Source organism: Sturnus vulgaris, chromosome 6 (assembly GCF_052056855.1).
Source record: "Sturnus vulgaris isolate bStuVul1 chromosome 6, bStuVul1.hap1, whole genome shotgun sequence".
Classification (NCBI taxonomy): domain Eukaryota; kingdom Metazoa; phylum Chordata; class Aves; order Passeriformes; family Sturnidae; genus Sturnus; species Sturnus vulgaris.
Genome location: NC_142248.1, coordinates 15,399,978 through 15,419,699, shown reverse-complemented (window position 1 = coordinate 15,419,699; position 19,722 = coordinate 15,399,978). Strand labels below are relative to the sequence as shown.

Sequence of the window (19,722 nt, the reverse complement as noted above, 5' to 3'; positions counted from 1 at the left end):
CACCATAACATAACCAGTGCCCACACAGACTGTTTCTCCCAATTCCAACAAATTCCCTTTCTGTCATAAACTTGGAAAAACATGTTTTTAACCTGGAATAAAAGATCAGACAGCCTATTCCCAGAAGAAAACTACTACTCCATCTTTAAAACTGCATACTGACCCATTGCTGTCTTTGTTTTCTAGAGGGTAGGCCCAGATAGAGGCATAAATCCACAGGATGGATAGAACAGAGAGGCCAGAGATAAAAAATACTGGGTAGTAGGAAAACAGCATTAGTCAGAGATGGCAAATTATAGAAGAGCAAAGGACATGTTTATGTAACAGGTGCTCTGTCAGAAAGGAATAGAAACTGCATCCAGAGAAAAGGAGAGGTAAAAGGAAAGCTAGGTGAAAACCACTTGTGGCTAGTCAATCTTCAGAAACTGCTTTTGGGCATTGGTGACTTCAGAGTCACTTATAGTTTGTCCAACAAAGCAAACAGCCCTTGGTAAGAGTGATGACCCCAGCCCTACAACTGAGTATGTGCAGGGCCAAACAAGCAGAGTGTCCCTGTGGCACACTGACTGTCCCCAGACTGTGTCCTACATAGAAACCCCCTGGCAGAGCAGCCACTGTACTTACTCACATGCCCTGAAATCTGTCAGAAAGCCAGAGACTTACCTCCCTGAGCTTAAACGTTACCCACTCTTTAATCTTGGCAGCTTTCTCTTGAACAATTTTGGCTTCCTCAGTCCTCAGCTGTTTCTGTGCCAAAAAAACCAAAACCAACATTAGATGATCATTAGGAGAGCACAACTAACTGTTCTCAATGAGTTACTGCACCAGGAGTGACTGAAACACAGAAACTCCCATTCCAGACGTAAGATTTAAGACTGCTACTCGAATACAATTGTTCAGCTGGCCTCTGAAAAACATCAAGAAAGTTGTCTTACATGGTCCCTAAAACTAAATTCAGAGGTTTGTTTCAAAAGTTTGTTGTGGAATAGCAAAATCCAGGCCAGGTAACAATTGGCCACCTACCACAGTGAATAGAGTCTGCAGCGTTTTCTGTTTCAGATGGTTTTGTAATGTTGCTGTTTACTGCTGAGCATCTGCAGTGTTCCCCCAGCCTACACACACATTATTGGCCAAAGGTTATAAGAATTAAGCAGTGTCTATAACTGATTCATAAAAACATGAATCAATCCAAGCAAAAGCAATTTTTGCTGCAAGCAAAAGTCTAGAGCAGAATCTTTCAAGGTGCACAAGATGCAAATAATAACAACATATTTAACACATGCACACAATATTATCACTGAGAAAGCAAATTATTAAAAAAAAAAAAAAAAAGCTCCACAATTTGACCTTGAAAAAACACTAAGATCTGCTAGGAGGATTTCAGATGCTGTAAGTGGTTGTATGTTTACATATGCATTAGAACAGGTTCTAGTCCACACAAAGGTGTCATGGCAATACTGCTGATTTGCACAATGACCATTGTTCCCCCAAGTATCTGCTTGGGTAATATTGCTACATTGTTTTTGCAGCTGTGTTTTCTCAGCTGTGTTTTTAACTTCTCTGGAAATTTCCTTTGAAAGATGCTGAATTAACACTATGATCATCTGATGCTTTCTGCTTCATCTTCTGGGTGGCTTCATCAGAAGCAACTGAAAACTCTCCTATCAACATAATGATTTAAACAACTGCAAGAAGAAATCAGTTCTGGGAGCAACACAGGGAGGGAGAGAGGAGGAAAATATGCTGCATGGCACATCAGCCCTGGTTTCTCCAATTAAGGAGCAAAGATAATGTCTTCTGGTGGCAGCTGGTGGTTTCCCTGTTTATTGTTTATACCAGTAATTGTAATTATAAAAAATGTCAGTCCTTCCCCCCACTTTAAATTTTTCATACTGATAAATAGAATAAACAGACCACACAAAATTCCCCATATTTTCACATCACTTTTAATCACCACATGCTATTTATCACTACAACTGCACATTTAGAGGCCCTTATTTAAGTATGCTTGCTGACTTTAAAATAGGGCCTAGCAACATTATAGGCAACCATAACATCTGCAGTTGAGCATAATGAAATAAAAGCAATCAAATCAGATGCTTCAAGAAGAAGATTTATTTAGATTTTTTTCCTTTTATATGACTGTGTGCATTCCTAATCATCAGGTCTCAATCTCTGCAGGAGATAAAACACTAGATGTGCTTACAGGTCTGAAAAGATCTGACACATATAGTAGATCTACCATCTCTGAATATCCATCACATGGGAACTGGCTTTGAATCCCTAATGACCTGGACTTGTCTTGGAACACAGTCCAAGAAGTAAAAGATTCAGTTTATTACACTATATGGTGAAGTGCAATGCCAGTATTTTATTTAGGGTTCTAAAGCAGAATAGTGACATGATGACAGCACTGTCACCACACTTAGTAAGCCCTGCCTCTAAGCAGAACCAATTCACTCATGCACAGCTGCCATAGATGCAGTTATTGTGCTTTAAGATCCAAAAGCAATTAGAGATTCTTTGTGTCCCACACTATTGTGTGGTCTAGACATGACCTCAGTGTTCTCTTAATGATGCTCTGAACTCCCTGGCTCTTCTCATCCCAGTGAAAACAAATAGGATGCCTTACAGGGACCCTTAGTAACCTTCTAGCCTGCCACCATCTCATCCCATTCTGAAACCAAACCAGTGACTCTGACAACAAGTATTTCTTGTCTGGAATTGCCAAGCTTTGGCTTTCATTTCTAGAAACTAATTTTGTCTCTTGTTGCTGGAACAAGATTTCTACTAACAGTCCTTGAAATAGGTGGTAATTAGTTCAATGTAACTCAAATGGCTGATAAATAATTTTTTTTTGTAAAATTCTACTTCTATTCAGCAGCACCTAAGAATACCTCATTCCTCATGTTATAAAAACCACAGGACAAGACCTTTACTAGAACTGAAATCTGCTGTAGATATAGCACCTCCCTTCCACCAGCTGAAAGAGACTAAGAACTATCCATACTGAGAAACAGCTGCTCTTTCATAATGACATCTGACAAGAGCTGAACTATGCTAAAGGACTGCTGAAGACTGGGAAAAGACCCTTCCCAAGAAGCAGCACGAACAGAGTCAGACGAGGCTACACTACGGTTTTGCAAAGCAGTCAACATGCCAAAAAGCCAGAGAAACACTGTGACCAGACTGTAACATTACAATGTAGGGTCTCAGCACTGACATAAGGAAGTCCTTTAGGCACATTGACTGATCTCCAACAATGAAGAGACATGGGCTGTTGAAGCTGAATGCATGTTTTGTCTGAAAAAGGAAAGAGAGGATCTCGTATTGGGCTGGGCATCATCTTACAGCTGATCTGGAGGCAACTGAGAAACTAACTGGTAATGAGACATAATCCACATCTTTGAAATATACATTACAGAATCCCTCTAACTCATGAAACCTACAGGCCTCCCCATAGAAAATATCCCTACCTGTTTTGCTAGCTGTGTCTCCAATTTGTTGATCAGATCCTCCTTTCCTTGCACTGTGCACATCAACTCCTGGTATTTCCTGTGCAGGGTGCTGCCAGATTCACCAGTTTTCATGTTGGCTAGTTTTATCTTCTCTTCCATAACTCTGACCTGTAATGGTAATCAGAAAGAAATTGAATAAACCCAAAAACCACCAAAACAAATCAATGCAAATCAAGGACCTGCTTATACATTGGTAAGAGAATAAAAATAAATGAGAATATTTGTGAGTTTCTTATTTTTCAAGTCAGAAAAGGAAAAATAAAACATCAAAACCCACAATATCCTTCAGGTCACATTTTATATCCTCATTTGTGAAAGGAACATTGTCCATTCATTTGTAATACTGAAGCAGTTGCAGATGCAAACTGAACCATGAACAGATAAACACATCATGGACTGTGAGATATTACAATCAAATTATCAATCAAAGAGGCCACAGAGGCACCATAGTCTACATAGACATATGGACACGGTATATCCCACCTTTCTCTTTTACAATATCATGGCCAGTTTTTTACCTCATTCACTACCAAGGTATATACCACAAACCCCTGGCCATTTGCTTCAGATTAAGATTTCTATAGGAAAATGTACTATGAAGGTCCTTCATCCTCCTATCCCCAGCTTAACACAGTGTTTTGGCAACTCCTGTCTTTCTGCCAAGTGTTTACTCCAGACTTGCTAAGGAGTTACAATGTTAGATATTACAAAAGATTTGCTTGTCTTTGAGCTCCTGCCAGTGCCAAGACTTCTTCACCTCAGCAAGAGAAAGATCAATGTAGTGCTCCTTCACTACAGACAAAGTTTCAACCCACTAAAATCCAGTGGCTACTGAAGCATTTCAAGTTTCAGCAAATTTTTTAAATCTCTTTGCTTTCTTCAAAACCTTTGTCTCTCAATAATGCCACTCCATTTCACCATTACCTCATTCTATTACAATGGATTATAAGACTTCATTTCTAAAGATAAACGGAATCCCTTCAATTTAACTCAAATGTACTGATTGCAGCATTTGATGATGGGAAAATCTCTGGCTCCAACACATCTCAAAGAAGCTCAATCTGCAAAGAAACCAACTCCAAACACCATAAATTTGGCATGAATTTAGAACTAGAAAGACAGAATGCAGGCAGCAATCTGAGCACTTCACAGAGAGTGCAAGAGGGTTAGTCACGCTCTGTTGAGCAGCCTACACTTCATACTTGCAGAAGCTGTGTTTTGTCCTCCTGTCTGCCTGTATTAGGCAGAGAAGCAAACTGCCTCTTCCTCACACTGAATCAGAAAGGTAAGCACCCAACATCCGAGCCAGAAAACTAAGCCTGCTGAGTCGGATGAGCTTTCATTAGAGTTTAGGGTGATTATAGTAAAAAGAAATGGCCCCTCCTTCCTGTCTGATGCCCAAATGCTGACTCTGTACTAGAGGCTCAGCGAGGGGACTGCAAACATGTGATTTCCTTAATTGAGGTTGGCAGCTACAGGGAGTCCATTGAATTAACAAAGCCAATCCCTCAGACTCCTGGAGAGAAAGATAACAAGGGATTTTGCACTTGATGTGGAGCCCTCTCATTTGCTGGCTGCCTCTCATTCATGGTGAATGTACTCATTAGTGGAAGGGAATGGTCCTACTCCTACACTGTCATTTCTTCAGACTGTCAGGAGCAATGTAGCATTTCTCTAGGAACACTTACCTCTAGATGTGGATAAGGCTGCTGGAAAGGCAAACATTGAGGGTTGTGAGTCTTTAGGAGTTGCCAACATATGGCTACAGAACTGCTGGTGGCAGGTGAGTGAAGGCAACCCTCATTTCTGCTGGTGGCAGGTGAGTGAAGGCAACCCTCATTTCTGCTACACCTTCCCAGCCAAGTTCTCCCTTTCTTGCCCATTCTTGGACCTGGATTTGACTTGCCTTCCATCCTGTCCCTTGCTGTCATTGCATTTATCATATCCTGAGTACTCTGCTCCTGTCATTGAGGCGTCTGCTAGTACGAAACTTTCACTGGCCAGTGGCAATAACTATTTCCTGCTGGTGCTGTCACAGCTATTACTTTTGCCTCTATTGTGTTACCTTTGCCTATCTTGTGGATGGGTTTGGATTTACTGATACCATTCTCAAGAACAACTCTTGTTCTTCACTGGTAGTTGCTGGTCTAGCATAGAAGCCAACAGCACGGGGTCAAGACATAGCATCTTTCCTAGAATTAAGCTGGTCAGTAAAAAATCTTGATGTCAATATCAAACTGGTGTGGAAAAATATGTTCTGCAGACAGAATAACTTTCCAGGTACTCCACGTTCTTGATTCCCAGGTGATAAGTCTCTCAGTGCTTATAACACTGCCTATTCAGTCCTTCACTTCTGAAATCATCTTGGGCAGTCATTCTTAGCTGCGTGGCTTTTCTTTCTGCCCTTCAACCTCTGACTTCGTGCCGAGTCCTGCAGCTCTTGTCCAGCTGGAGGGAGCTGATTCACTTCACTTCAGTGATCTGCAGTGATCCAAGAGCTCAGGCCACCTGGTCCATCTTGGCTCTTTTGTTTCCATCATTCTCCTCGGAGGGCAAAATGTTTGCTTCCCAAAGGTCTATTATTCTCTATAGCCTGTTCACAAACTGAAGTTTGCCTCTATCCCTTTCTCCATTATTTAAGAAGCATAGAAGACATAGTTTAGACATTATGCCCAATTTTTAGATGGTTACAGTAATAGACAATGAATCCAGCTCTTACTGTTTTTCTCCATGGGTTCCTGAGCCAGAGCAGTAATTATTAAAAAGTCCAAAACAAGTGATAAGGGTGTGTCTACAAAACCTACTTCTTTCACAGAACCTTCTCTACTTGCAGACAAGTCCTCACCAGTACTCTTAAGTATTTGTTTCCTGAGGACCTGCCAAGCAGCCTTATCTTTGCAATTTAATCCTGAAGTACAACATCTCCTTCCTTTTCCACGACCAAGCATGCCTCATGGATGAGAGCATAATGGCAATGTGGCTGACAGGAAGATGTAAGGTGCTTGTTTTCACTTAGGATTCAACATATTCAGGCACCTGTTTACAGCTAAGGCTCACAGACTGGGAAGTAGACCAGAAAATCCATTCACCACTGTAAATCAATGTTTCCCTAGCACAGCATAGCACTGCAGATTGCTGTCTGTATGATAGACTGGAAGGAATTTAGAGTGAGTTAACTGCTGGACTTGTACCAGAGCCACCATTAAAGAACCTCTTACCTGTTTCTCTGCATCCTCAGCTCTTTGCTCTGCTTCTATCACTCTCTGTTCCAATTCCTGCATCTTCAGAGACAGAAAAGAAATAAAAATTTCACCTGGAAATTCACATTTTACTCAGGGCTTGTGCAAACCTACAGATCTTTGGCACATTTTGAGTTAACTGGACAGCTTTTACCAGGAAAAAAAAAAGCTTTTGACCTCTTCAAGTCTTCTGCCCTACTTTGAATACACCGGAACCATTTTCTCATTAGTGAGCTTCATCATTCATTACATGGGTCAAAGGAACAGTGCCAAAGTCTTGACCTCATCTCTACAATTTACACACCATGGGCTGTCGTTGCAAGGAGCCTGACTACAGTGCACCATTCTTCCCTGATCTTATTTCAGCTAGGATTCATTCACGATGGTAAATAAAAATGAATGTATCTTGGAAAGCTCACAGCAGGTTCTCTATGATGCCACATTATAACCACTGAATACTTTGCTTTGGCTTCAAAAGCATCATAGACTCATAACTGACAAGATTAACAATGATCTTAATTTTCCTATGCTTGTTTTCATTTTAAAGAGCTTTGCAAACTGACAATTATGTGATTCAACATCTGAACACTGCTGCTATCAAAGTTAAAAGACACTGAATTGAATTTTATCCTAAATGTTTAAGTCACTTCATTCTCATAAAACTCAGATGTACCTGGGGTTCTTCTAATCATTCACCACTAAAGCCCTTTTTTTTGGTGGGTGGTGGTTGGTTTGGGAGATTTTTTGGTGTTTTTTTTAATTGCTTGTTTTTGTTTTAGATTTTACTTTAAATAGCAACCTAGTATCTCATTTAATGTTTGCCAAGGTCATCTTCACCTGGCCAGCTTCAATGGGTCTCAGATTTATGCCCAGTAATTCAAACTGGTGACACTAAGTTTTATTCACCAAGAAAATTTGAGGAATGCTTCACAGAGTTTGCAGCACTTATGTTTTACTATGGAAAGAATGACATAGAAGAATCTTCAGAAGATTAAAAGAATCATGCTTAAAGAGAAAAACTATAAAGGGAACTGAGCTCCTTTTCTCTCCAATGCATTTCTGATAAAGCACTGGAGCCAAGTATTCAGGTTGGTCACTAACAGGACCAAAACAGTGTATCTGAAAATGGGACTTATTCCTCTTGGATTGATCACTCAGGATGGACGTAGCAGCATTCCCATTTCCATCTGCTTTCCTTCAAATGGCAACAAGACAACTCTTCTTTCCATACATGCTCACTGGTACAGGAGCAGACTGACTCCTACCAGCAAACATATGGAAAGGCACATACACACAGACACCTCAGTAGTCACGTAACTAAAAAACCAATGACATAAATTAAAACCATGAAGATCAAAACCTGCTATGTTTAGCATGATACCTTTCACATTTGCTTTTTCAGTGGAACAATCAAATACAACAGTCTCTGTAACTTAATATTCAAATCAAGGATGCTGCTTGGGCAGAGGAACAGAGAGATGCCACAGAGGACTACAGCCACACAAAGCTGCCCTGACCAAAGAGCCTTCTCAAAGACTGAGCTCAAGGCAATCTCACATGAATAGCAGTGATCTGTGTTCCATGTGTCTCTTCAGAACACTGATGTACCCATGCATTTTCCTATTAATCTCTGGACAGTCATCACCACAAACAGGTAGCACTAAAACATATTGGCAAAAGAGAGATGCTGAACGTAACTATTGGGGAGACATAATATGCTTTGTGAAACAAAGAGTGTTTAAGACAGTAGCTTCAGAATCAATGGTCTCTCCTAGTTTTCTGATTAATTGATAGGGTCTACATTCACAGCACAGATGAAATTCTGGGCCTTTTTACCAAGCTATCCTCTTAAACTAATAATTCAATCCTCCACAACCTGAACAATCTCCATGAAAGACTCAGGCTACTTTAAGAAGACAGCACTGTTCTGACTGGAGAACTCTTTGCTGCCCAGCAGTTGCTTTGCATTGCTAGAAGTTATGGTTCTTGATGAGGACAGAGAATCTATGTTGGGACCATTCCTGATCACTAAAAAGTTATGAAACTTGTGCAAGCAGGGTGACCTGGCTAAGTTCCAGCCAAATCAATTACATTTGTCACCCTAATTCCCTCTGTAGCCTTAAATGAACTTGTATTTTTCTTAATATCCTGTACTACATTGTTGGTTGTCCTGCTATGAACTGTTAAGTAACTGCTGTGTTCCTCATGTACATGAAATCATTATTTCACTCATCCCCAGTGTCAGCACTCTCACTGGAGCACATTCAGATTTAATACATACATGCTTGTAAGGCTCTTTCAAATCCCTCAATGAATAAATAATAATGCTTGGTATTTACATGGGTCCTTTCATTCAAAATGCTTTATAATTTGACAAATGCTAATAAGCAATGTGACCCAGGTCATATAAAAAACTTAGTAACCAAGCCAAATGCAGGGAACTCTTCTTTCAAATGCTAGCCCAGACTGCTTGTATGGGAGAAACAGGACTAGTTGAATAGCCATGCTTGTATGAAACAAAAGAGCCTTTTTCCAAATGTTCATTGTTTATTGAAATAAGACAGAAGCAGGTTAAGTTACCCAGATGGCCCTTCTAAAAACTGCAAAAGATCCTCTCATCTACCATTCATACAGGCTTTCCCTTTGCTGATGGCTCAGAAGAGGCTACATAAAATTGAGTGAAAAAAAGTTCCTACACCTCTCAGCTTCATTTTTCTCCTGCTGCTCTGTTCCAGAGCTCACTCCTAACCGGGTCAACTGGCTGCCGAGGCAATGGCCTGCTATGCCACTCACCAACAGAGGAGTATCCCTTTTCCTTGTGTGTGTACAGGAAAATCAGGGTCAAAACAACTGCCTGCTTTCAAAGCCATTCCTGCTAATGCCAACAAGGTAGGACTCCAGGGTCTTGTGCCCAGTGGGGTCCAGCAGGATGGCAGAGCTTTGTGTGGAAGGGCAGGGGCCAAGGCTCTTCTGCTGTGCCAACCCCCAGCCAGGCTCTGTGCAGCTCGGGCAGCTCTGCTAGATACCTGAGACCAGGCTATCAACGTGGAAGTTCACACCATGTGAACTAGGGCATTGGCAGCTAAACCACTGGGTTTTAAATTCCTCGTGTTCTGAACAGCGACCTAGATTATTCAACCTAAGCGGATTTTTTAAATCTCAAGTATTTAAACTGTTAGAGCACATTGTACTACCAATGCCAGTGTTCTTTTCATCTAAAAGCACTTAAAAAAAAAATGTCTTGTTACTGCAAACCATATTGGGAGGATGTCAAGACAATGTTTACCACTGGTTGGTACACAGCTTCAAAGTGTGCAGACTTCACATTTTTCCAAGATCATCCCCCCCTCACTGCCCCAAAAAGCCTTTCTTGAAATGCAGGACTCTCCAGTAAGTCTGAATCTCTTCATTCTCATAATGAGGAAAAAAAACTTAAAACCCACAGTTGCCATAAAATCTATCACAAAAATCCCTGAAGCTGCCATCATTAGACATCAATCAAGCACCTCCTTCAGTTCTGCATCACTACCCCCCCGAGGGTGAGAAGGATGCAGTGCAGACAGGAGCCCCTGTTGCTGTGACTGTTGGGGTGTCCTGTGGTGACCGAGGAGAAGGGAAGGAAGGTCTCTGAGTAAGTTATTACAGACCAGCTGGGAACCTGAGAACCAGGACACTACCCAAGAGCAGTGCTCAGCATAAGCACTGTGTGTCTGAGTCCACCTGCAGCAGGAGAGCTGGAGCTGCCCCACAGTCCCTGCTGAGGCTCTCCCCTTCCCACATGACATTTGGAGTTGGGAATTGCAAGCCTGCTAGCTCTTTGACCCTTCAAGTAAAGCTACAACAGCACTGCACAAGTAGTTACAGAATAACCTGATCACTGAACCAAGCTACTCCATCTTAACAAAGGGAACATCGCTTTGACTAGAAGGCTGGATAAATGGTAGTCAGCAGATGAAAATTTAATTCTCTGCCATGACCCACAAACTTCCCTAAAGAGATAGTCAAAATATATCTGGCAAGTCCATTCTCCAATAAGGAAGTCTGGTAGGTGGGCTTGTTTCATGTGTGGGTAGTCAGGAAGTATCTCAAAGCAGAAATTAAGAAAGCACAAGGACACACATGTCATAATGCAGCAAACTTACAAGTATTGCATGTGAGTCTGGTTGTCTTTACCAGACCTGTTCCACATCCATACGTGATTTTTTAAATGTGCCTTTATCTAAATGGACTTTACAACCACTTTCAATGTTTTTCAAGGTAAGTAATCACTAAGGTCCATCTCAGAAGCTAATTTGGAGAGATGAAAAAGCTGCTTAGAATTGCACAATTCCTTAAAATACGAAGGGTGGAAAAAATGTCTCATGCAGTATATGACAATAGTGAAAATGTAATTACAGTGAAAGCAGGGATGAAAATTGCTCCAGATGAGTCTAGCAGTCTAGCTGTCATCTGGATGTTTTTACATCCAAAATCAACAAACAAGAATATACACACAGAAGTCACATAATACAAAATGGAGCAAAAGTGAGTTTAGAACAGATCTGTCATCAGGTATGGTAAACTGCAGTCAGCTGTACAGATTTCAACTTCATTAGTAAATTAGTACTTTCCTATAGTAATTGAATATCTGAGCAATCTTTGACTGAACTGTGATAATGTAAGCCACATTTTGAAAAAAAGGAGCCCCACAGCAACCTACAAATTTGGACTTTTACAAATTTAGCCAAAAATCTTTAATTCTTATTGAAAAACAACACAATTTAAGGTTAAGGAATACCACAAAAAAATCACACATGACAAAAACAAACAAACAAAAAAAGCCAATAAAATCCTCAGCTCTCTACCAGTTCTTTTCTCTGGGATGCAAACAAAGGGCACTTGAAAGAGATTAGTAGGAGATGTCTCTAAAACCACAGATACCATGTAAGTTTCTAACATCCAGATCTCAAAATATCTGGCCTTGCTCTTCAGTATCCCCAGAATGTTTTGACTGGATGTGAAGTGTTATTCTAACACTACGGCAATGCACATATCCCTGTCTGGGCTTTTAACATTATAGTATAATTTGCACTCTTCCAAACTTTTCTTTTGCCAGTCAAGTCCTGATCCTGCTGTTCTTATCCAAAACATCCATCTTTGCTCTGCAGTTGTCTCAGTCACTTTAGATATCCAGAATGTTGCTGGTACAGTGTTTTCCACTAGAGTCCAAATACTTGACAATTTTACAGTAAATGAGGCTGATTTCTATTATGTCACTTTACACCACTATGACAGGCACATCTCTGCATCTCAACTGATAAGCAGAGAGTAAAGATGTACTGTAATCAAGGAAGAAATCCTCACTGCAAGTAACAGATATATTGGGTAGCTCAGCATTCACAGATTTTTTGGTTTTGTATCATAATTCATTGCAAAGTAGAAGAAGTCACCTCTGCCTCACCTTCTCAGCTAACAGCTCTCGGATCTTGCTTGCCTGCAAGCGGAATTTGAAGAGCTGGGACTCCAACACAAGGCATCGCTTTTGCCAGTCCATACAGCTGCCATTCTCCACTGTGAGCTCTGCCATTGTGAAGTTAATCATCCATTTAGGATGTCGTCTGACGTGCTCTAAAAATCCTACAGAATTGAAGGGGAAAAAAAGTATATATTTTAGAAGGACAAACTTACCTCTGTGCCTAATTTTCCTTGGTCCCTCTTACAGAACTGGTAATGAAGGCCATTTCTTCTCCAAGCAGAAGATGAAGTGGTACCACCCTGAGTCAGATTTTGCTCTCTGCCAGAGGTCACTCTTAATGGATAAACGTTTACCTTTAGAATGAGTAAATAATTTACTAATGCATTATACTATATATTCCAGGAACAACCTTACTGCCACCCTTACAGTCTTGCTCAGCCTCTACCCAGAGATTGTATTTTTTACTCCTTTGTGCCAGTATGGCTGTAAACTCTCAAGTCATTAAAACCTCCTGCTTCAGGTATCAGACACACATTTTCAGCTTGGGTCACCAGTGCTTTATCTCATACAGTCTGTGTTAAGACAATGTGGTGTATTAAGCAACTGTTCCCAATTCCTAACTACTTGACACAGTCATCTGACAATAAGACTGGAAGTGCCTCAGTATCTGAACAACTGCTCTGTTTAAACAAAGAATCCATACAGGAATAAGGGCTAAAGACAAAACATGCTGCTCTATTGAAGTACTTGTAGACATCAAAAGATACATACGGCCTCAGAAATTGGAGAAAGCTGTATTTTTTTAAGATCTTTTATTTTCCTACTCAGTAACAGTTTAGACATTTCAGACACTTTGTGCTCATAGTAAAAAAAAATATAAGTAATAGATGTTCTTAACCAAATTCAGGTATTTGTGAACAAAAAGGTCAACTCAGTGTGTGTAGTCCAGCAGCCAGCTGTATTATTAAACAATAACAAATGTTTACAAAGCTAGAACAGCCATTAGCTCAGATTCATCAGAACAATTAAATCCTTACTTGTTACAGGAACTTCTCACCAGCTCACAGATCCTCACAAGTCCCAAACAGTGACAGACCAAGGAACAATCCAGGATTTGTGAGAAAGCAACAAAATCACTCAGCCTCATTGCCCTTACGTCTGCCTTTCTCTGCAGAGAGGAAAAGTTTAAGATGTCCCTGCAGTTGTACCCACTTGTCAGGATACCTGGTTCATGTTTTGCATGTAAGATTTAAGATTCAAATTACCATGAGTGTACATAATAGTGTGAGTATACATAACACAATAATCCACTCTATCCAGCCATATGTCTGATGTTCTGAGTTAAGAAAGATGCATTTTATACCCTTTGGCTATAATCATTACCTGTGTGTTATTTTATGTTCAGCTTGCTTTGTTCAATAATAGAAAGTTTCCCAGACAGCAAGTTGCCTGCTTTTCCAATGACTTGTGAAATACTATTCCAGAAGGTAGGTTTAAGTAAAACGAGACAAACGCTCATGTGTAGTACTGCAGCACTGAAATCACTCCACAATAGGAAAGAAGACCACTTTCCTACAAGCAGCACACTTACTGCTTTACAGAAATAGAGGCCATCCTTTTCCACAGCCCATCCAGCACATTGCTCTAATCTCTACCCTGAACTCCTTTCCAAGCATTTAACCAGGTTATCTTTGGTACACTTTTCAGCACTGTAGTGTTTCCCTGTAAGGTAGTGCTGTCAGTCCTTCCCAAGACAAAAGAGTGCACTAAGTCACAGCAGGATCCTACAACAGTGTTAAGTTTATTTACAGCTAATTCTGTTTTGGACATAAATAATAATTCAGCTCTCAAATGAAATTCTGTTCTCTTTCATACAAGTGTAAGGAGCTTTTAGTCTTTAATCATAAAATTTAAATCCAAAGAGGACATACAAATGAATGGGACAGAATCTAATGACACAAAGTGAAAAGAAACTGATGTACCAAACAACTTATGCCAAAGCAAAAGTAATTTTTCTGCACTGACCATAACTTCTGGTTTAACTAAAACACTCTTGTTCCAAATAGGGGGTCTAGTATGGGACAGGTGTCGTGAACCATTACATTTTATTTTTTATTGCTACAGACAACTGCATTTTATAATCCTTTTCATAAACGAACACTACCCTTCCCTAGAACCACACTGGCAGTTCTCCCACTATTCCTATTATTCTAGAACCTCATGTCTCTAACGAGCTGCCCTCCAATTACCAGCATAAACATATTCATAACCAGCTTGTATCTGTTAATTCTTGTAGATTATTGCCCTTCAGTTTAGCTAGGTTCTTTTTTCCTCCCTCATATTTATCCCTTGATATACTCATACATATCAGAATGTTCTCCTTAAGGACCTAAATTTGCAAGACTAGAGACAAGGGGCTCCTTTAGTCTCATAAGAAAAGCTCCCTGCTCTCCCTCTGCACCTGTTCCAGCTTCAGTGCACATCATATAAAAGAGCTGGTTCTTGTCTTCTCACTCCCTTTCATAGCCATAGGTGACCACAACTGCATCTGAAAGGCAGCATACACCCACAACAAAGCAACAACCATTGTGTAAAGGCATTTAGAACTTTCCCCTCTCCTAGGGAATGCCTCATCTGATTGCATTTGCCTTTTTTACAAACATATTGCACTGGCAGTTGACATTCACAGACAAACTGACACAACTGGAACTGAGGAATCTCAGCTGACTTTTCCTTTGAAAATGGCAGATGTGAGAGAGGAGGAGGGCAATTACAAATGGACTGGATCAGATTAATTCAGCTCAGGTCTGTACAAGATCTCTGAAAGATCAAATTCTCTGTACTATAGGCCATTGCAGTACCACACCGTAAGACGAGAGGCAGAAACTGATGCACAGGAGCTTTCACTTGAACATAAGGAAGAACTTTGTTATTGTGCAGGTACTGAGCATTGGAACAGGTTGTCCAGAGAGGTTGTGGAGTTTCCTCACTGGAGATATTCAAGAACCATCTGGATTCAGTCCTGTGCAATGTGCTCTCGGATGGCCCTGTTTGAACATGGACATTGGACCAGACAACCCACTGTGGTCCCTTCCAACCTGAACCATTCTGTGATTGCAAAATTCAACATGCCCATGGTTACTCTATGATTCATTAGTATAATTATATGTTATATTTTTAATTACAGGCAGTATTTTTATGTATCACTAGTATTTCAAAGGCACAGTTTGTTTTTTGGTATCTGGAAGAAGTCTTACTGTTTATGTAACTGAATCTTTTCCTCCTCTACTAATTTTAAAGACTGCTCTCCCAGGTCTTGTGCCCACTTCATTACTACTTCTAATGTGTGATTTTGTTTTGTGTCATTAGATCAATCCCCTATGTCAGTAGTCAAGTCTACCAGTAAAATACCTACCCATCTAACCACCCCCTCTTCAGCACTGTGTTGTCACATTCTCTTTTGTCATTTGTCTATCTTACCATTCTTCTATTAATCCCCATCTCCTCCACTTAAGCTAATAACTTCCCCATGTGTCATCATACCAAATAAGTTCTGAAGGCTAGAGATTAGAATTATAACTCCATTCCCTAGCAAAAACCTTACACTTTTTCAGAGCTAGATATTGTATCAAAAAGGCTAATATTTACCTCTGGAGTATAACTTCATTTACAAAATTTATTCTGCATTTTCATTTACCATTAAAATGCATTACTCCTCCTCCCCTGTTCTTCTGAAGGTAAGCAGTTCATCCGTACTCTGAATTTCAATATCAACTTTATTTTGACAGACTGACTTTAAATCACTTCCATTGGACCTGCCATTTCAGATGTCCTTTTTTGTAAGTATTAACCATAATTTTTCAGCACATTCTTTGATTCCCCTTCCTCTCACAGGTATCAGTTCTTTTCAAATTAGATAAAGAATTTATATGGATACATTTATAAAAAGCTGTCTCTTTTTTCCCTTACACATATGAAGAAGGTGGGAGCCAGATATTTTCAGAGGCAGTACTCTCATTTTAGGGACTTAGAACATAGGAGACAGTCACTCTATTCAAACAAGCTGAGATTTCCAAGACTTCATTCTTAAATGAATACAGCCACTTCTTAAAGAGCAGCTTGATTTTCCGTGTTAAGTATCCAACAACTGTCAGTGACAATAATGGCAGATAAAAAGTCCTTAAAACTCAGTGGGAGAAAAAATGACTCAACCACCTGCTAAGTGGAGTCAAAATTAGAAGTCTCATGAATGTGTCTGTAAGTTTTGACCAAAGTCAGAGACAGTTCTGGCCCTAAATGCCATATTCAAAATAAATATGAACATTAAATCAAGATGTCGTGTGATTGGGGGTTTTTCTTTGTGTTTTTAGACTACAACCAGCTGATGTTGCAGATGTAGGCGCATCCAGAACTAGAAATCAAAACACTTAGGAGACTTTGTATATTTCCACCTGAAAAGCCGAAACAATCAATCGATGTGAGGACTTTCAGGTGCAGATACAAATGCAAGTAAAGTGTTGGCAGCTTTGTTCATGCAGTGCAAACAATAAAGACAAGTGAAACACTATTTCAATACTCCAGATGTGAGTGTCTGCTCAGCTCAGCAACAGATTTACGCAGGCTGTCACAGGGGATTCACAGCACAGGGGACTGCAGCTCTTAGCACCTGCCCATAAAAAGCACAAGATCCTGTCTGAACACCGGAGCTGAATACTGGTTTAACTTTCAGCTACCATATTACTACAAAAGTAATCAGTAGAAAAGTGATAAATGTAACATATGAAAGGGAAGAGATTCGTCCCATGTCACTGAATCGGCATCAAGGGGGTCAGCAGTAGAGGCGATGGGCAAAACTCAGCGGGGAAATCCTGTACTATTAATCAACACCCTGTCCCCAGCCACCTCACTTTCCACTTCGTGCTCATCTCAGCGCTCAGCTTTTTAGCACTGAGGCCATTGGAATTGTTCAGCCACGCAATCAATTCCCGCTCGGGAGTGCGGCCTGAGATGTGCAGAGCATGGGCGGGGAGGGGCGTGGGGGGAGAATATATCACAAAAATCTGTGGAAAGGGCAAGGAAAAGGCTTGTCGAGGGCCTGGAGCGGGGAATAATTTCCCCTCTACATCCGCGCAGGTGGCTTAGTTAGTAAAAGTGCCGGGAGGCAGGAAGAAGGGCTCCCAGTTGTGCCATTCTACCTGCGGAGTCTCGCCCCGCACACCGAGGCTTACCAGGAAGGCAGAAGAGACCGCAGAGCTTGCACACATTTATTTCTTGGGCTGCATCTTCCCCTTCGTGCGGCCGTTCCTTCCCCCCACTTCTTCCATACCTCTTGAGGGCCAAAGTCCCAGACCCAAAAGCAAACCTCAGTTTAACAGAGATGACAAAACATCACCCCCAGAACGCTCCCGCCAGTCTCCTTACGGTCACCTTCGAAGAAAGACAAGCCGGGGGGAAAGGCTGTGCCAGCCAGCCCGGCGCAGACCGGCCCTCCAGAGCCGCCGGGGCCCCGGGGCGCGTCCCGCCCGCGCTCACCTTGGCCGGCGCGGGGGTCTCTGCCCGGCGGGGCAGGACGGGCGCGGCCGGCGGCGTCCCGGGGCTCCCGAGGCGCGGCGCGGCGGGGCCGGCCCTGGCCGCGGGCGGCTGCGCGGTGCCGGGCGGCAGGCAGGTGCCCGGCACGGCTCCTGTCCCATTCAGCACTTTACCATTCCCTCCCCGGTTTCCTTCGGGCGGGAGAGCCCGGCTCAAATATCAGAGCCGGCCCTCCCGAGGAGCGCAGGAACTGACATCAGCCGCCCCGAGCTTTTAACCCCTTCCCGGGCTCGGCCGCCAGGCAGGTGGGGCGGGCAGCGCAGGGTGCCGGGGCGGCCCGAGGCATAGGAGTGGCAGCCGCGCTCTGCCCCGGGCGGGGACAACCCCCTCTCCTCCCACCTTGCACCTTCAAGGACTGCCACCGGGTTTCCTGAGATCTGCCTTGCAGTCATCTCCCAGCACTCAGAGCTGATGCTACCCAAACCATCCCCAGAGCACCAGGGCAGCGGCGTTTTCCGTGGAGCAGCGGGCAAGGAGCTGATACCCACAGAAGCACGCTGCCCTTGCCACCACTGCAGCCCTTAGGGCTGGCGGTTCGTCGGCAGCTCCAGATGGAGCATCCTTCCCTCGTTGCAGGCAGCCCCAGGGCACGGGATTGGTGCTACGATAGAGATGAAACCAAACTAGTGTAATGGTCTCCTGATCAAGGGACAGCAACCTGCACCATGTACTTTGGCAATTTCTCACATAAAATGGCTTAAACTAACAGGTTTGGAGCCTCAAGCATTTCTAATGATAGCTGCCAGCACACAAAATATGTTATTCAGGCATCAGGACATCACTTACTGAGCTACTTTACATGCAGCAATGCCTTATATATGAATATATGGTGATGCATAGGAGTATATTGCCTATGCTATACCAAGAACTGGTGATATTGCACTGCCTCGGGAGGCTGGGCACTGGCAGCAAATGTGTGCACACACCATGTGCTGCTGGCTGCTGCCCTGTGCCCTGGCCACTCCCTGACACCCCAGGCTGGCCAAGCCCACACTCTCTCCCTTTGTGTTGAGCAGACCACAGCATGCAAATGGAAGCGAAAGAGACTGGAGACAGATGGGGGTGGCAGGACGAAATAGCCCCAGAGATGTGGGCCTCAGACCAGGGTGTTTCAAAGCAAAAGGCCCTTTGTTCTAGTTCAAGTTTAGCAAATACTTGTTACTTATTCCATTATCAGGCACATTAGTTCCATCAGAGATACTTCTAAAACGTCTGTGTGAGCCTTCCCTCAGTGGGGATAACAACAGTCACTCTGACATGTTTCTTTCCAGCCGTTTTCCATAGATCTTTCACATGGGTCACTTCACTGCCATGAAAGTTGGTCTCATCTCGAGAAAGTGAGTCTTGTTGGGGAAGGGCTGCACCAGAATGATGATATCTTGAGTGGTTATGAGAGATCCATGAATGCTCTGAAACTGTGCTTTGGCACCTGTTGGGACTACGCTCGCAAAACAAGGCAGTCTGAAATCAACAGGCTTCAACAATCTACCCAGGAAGCACGCAGAAGGACTGAACAAAATTATCTCCTAGGACAATAAGCAACACTATTCACTAGACATGGTTAAACAAGATCTTAAGAATTGTTATTTGACTCACAGATACAGATATTGCCTGTTTCAACATCTGCTGTTTATTAAACTTTCATTGTAAACTTTTTCCTCACATTGATACTGTGCTTTCACTGATGTCTCGGCAGAAAAACATTGGGTACCAAATCACTTACTATGCAAAAATGAAAAGACTGATGTGATTAAGTGGTTAAAATATAAAAATATAACTAAAAACATAAGGTCAAGATTTGGACACTGGAGTGAATAAAGGCAGACTCTGAAATCTACACCTCATTATCCAAATAAGTAGTCAGATTTCCAAAGACTCTGAGGACCCTGCAGTTCCCTAAAGACGGTTTTGCTTTAGATTT

The 19,722-nt window shown here is 42.0% G+C and overlaps 1 protein-coding gene across 2 annotated transcripts in view; it reads right to left on the bottom strand.

The window, feature by feature from the left end:
- Positions 1-17,810, bottom strand: part of PLEKHH1 (pleckstrin homology, MyTH4 and FERM domain containing H1) — a 50,630-nt gene extending 32,820 nt beyond the window's left edge. For both annotated transcript variants that reach the window (XR_015804462.1, XM_014869425.2), the window contains exons 1-5: positions 17,745-17,810; positions 12,198-12,373; positions 6,737-6,799; positions 3,477-3,626; positions 664-747 (exon numbers count right to left, since the gene is read on the bottom strand). Coding sequence is in view for 1 of the 2 variants with exons in the window: in XM_014869425.2 (XP_014724911.2) it covers positions 664-747; positions 3,477-3,626; positions 6,737-6,799; positions 12,198-12,338 (438 nt within the window). In the remaining variant the exon portion in view is untranslated. The remainder of the gene's footprint in view (positions 1-663; positions 748-3,476; positions 3,627-6,736; positions 6,800-12,197; positions 12,374-17,744) is intronic.
- Between the last annotated feature and the right edge of the window lie 1,912 nt (positions 17,811-19,722).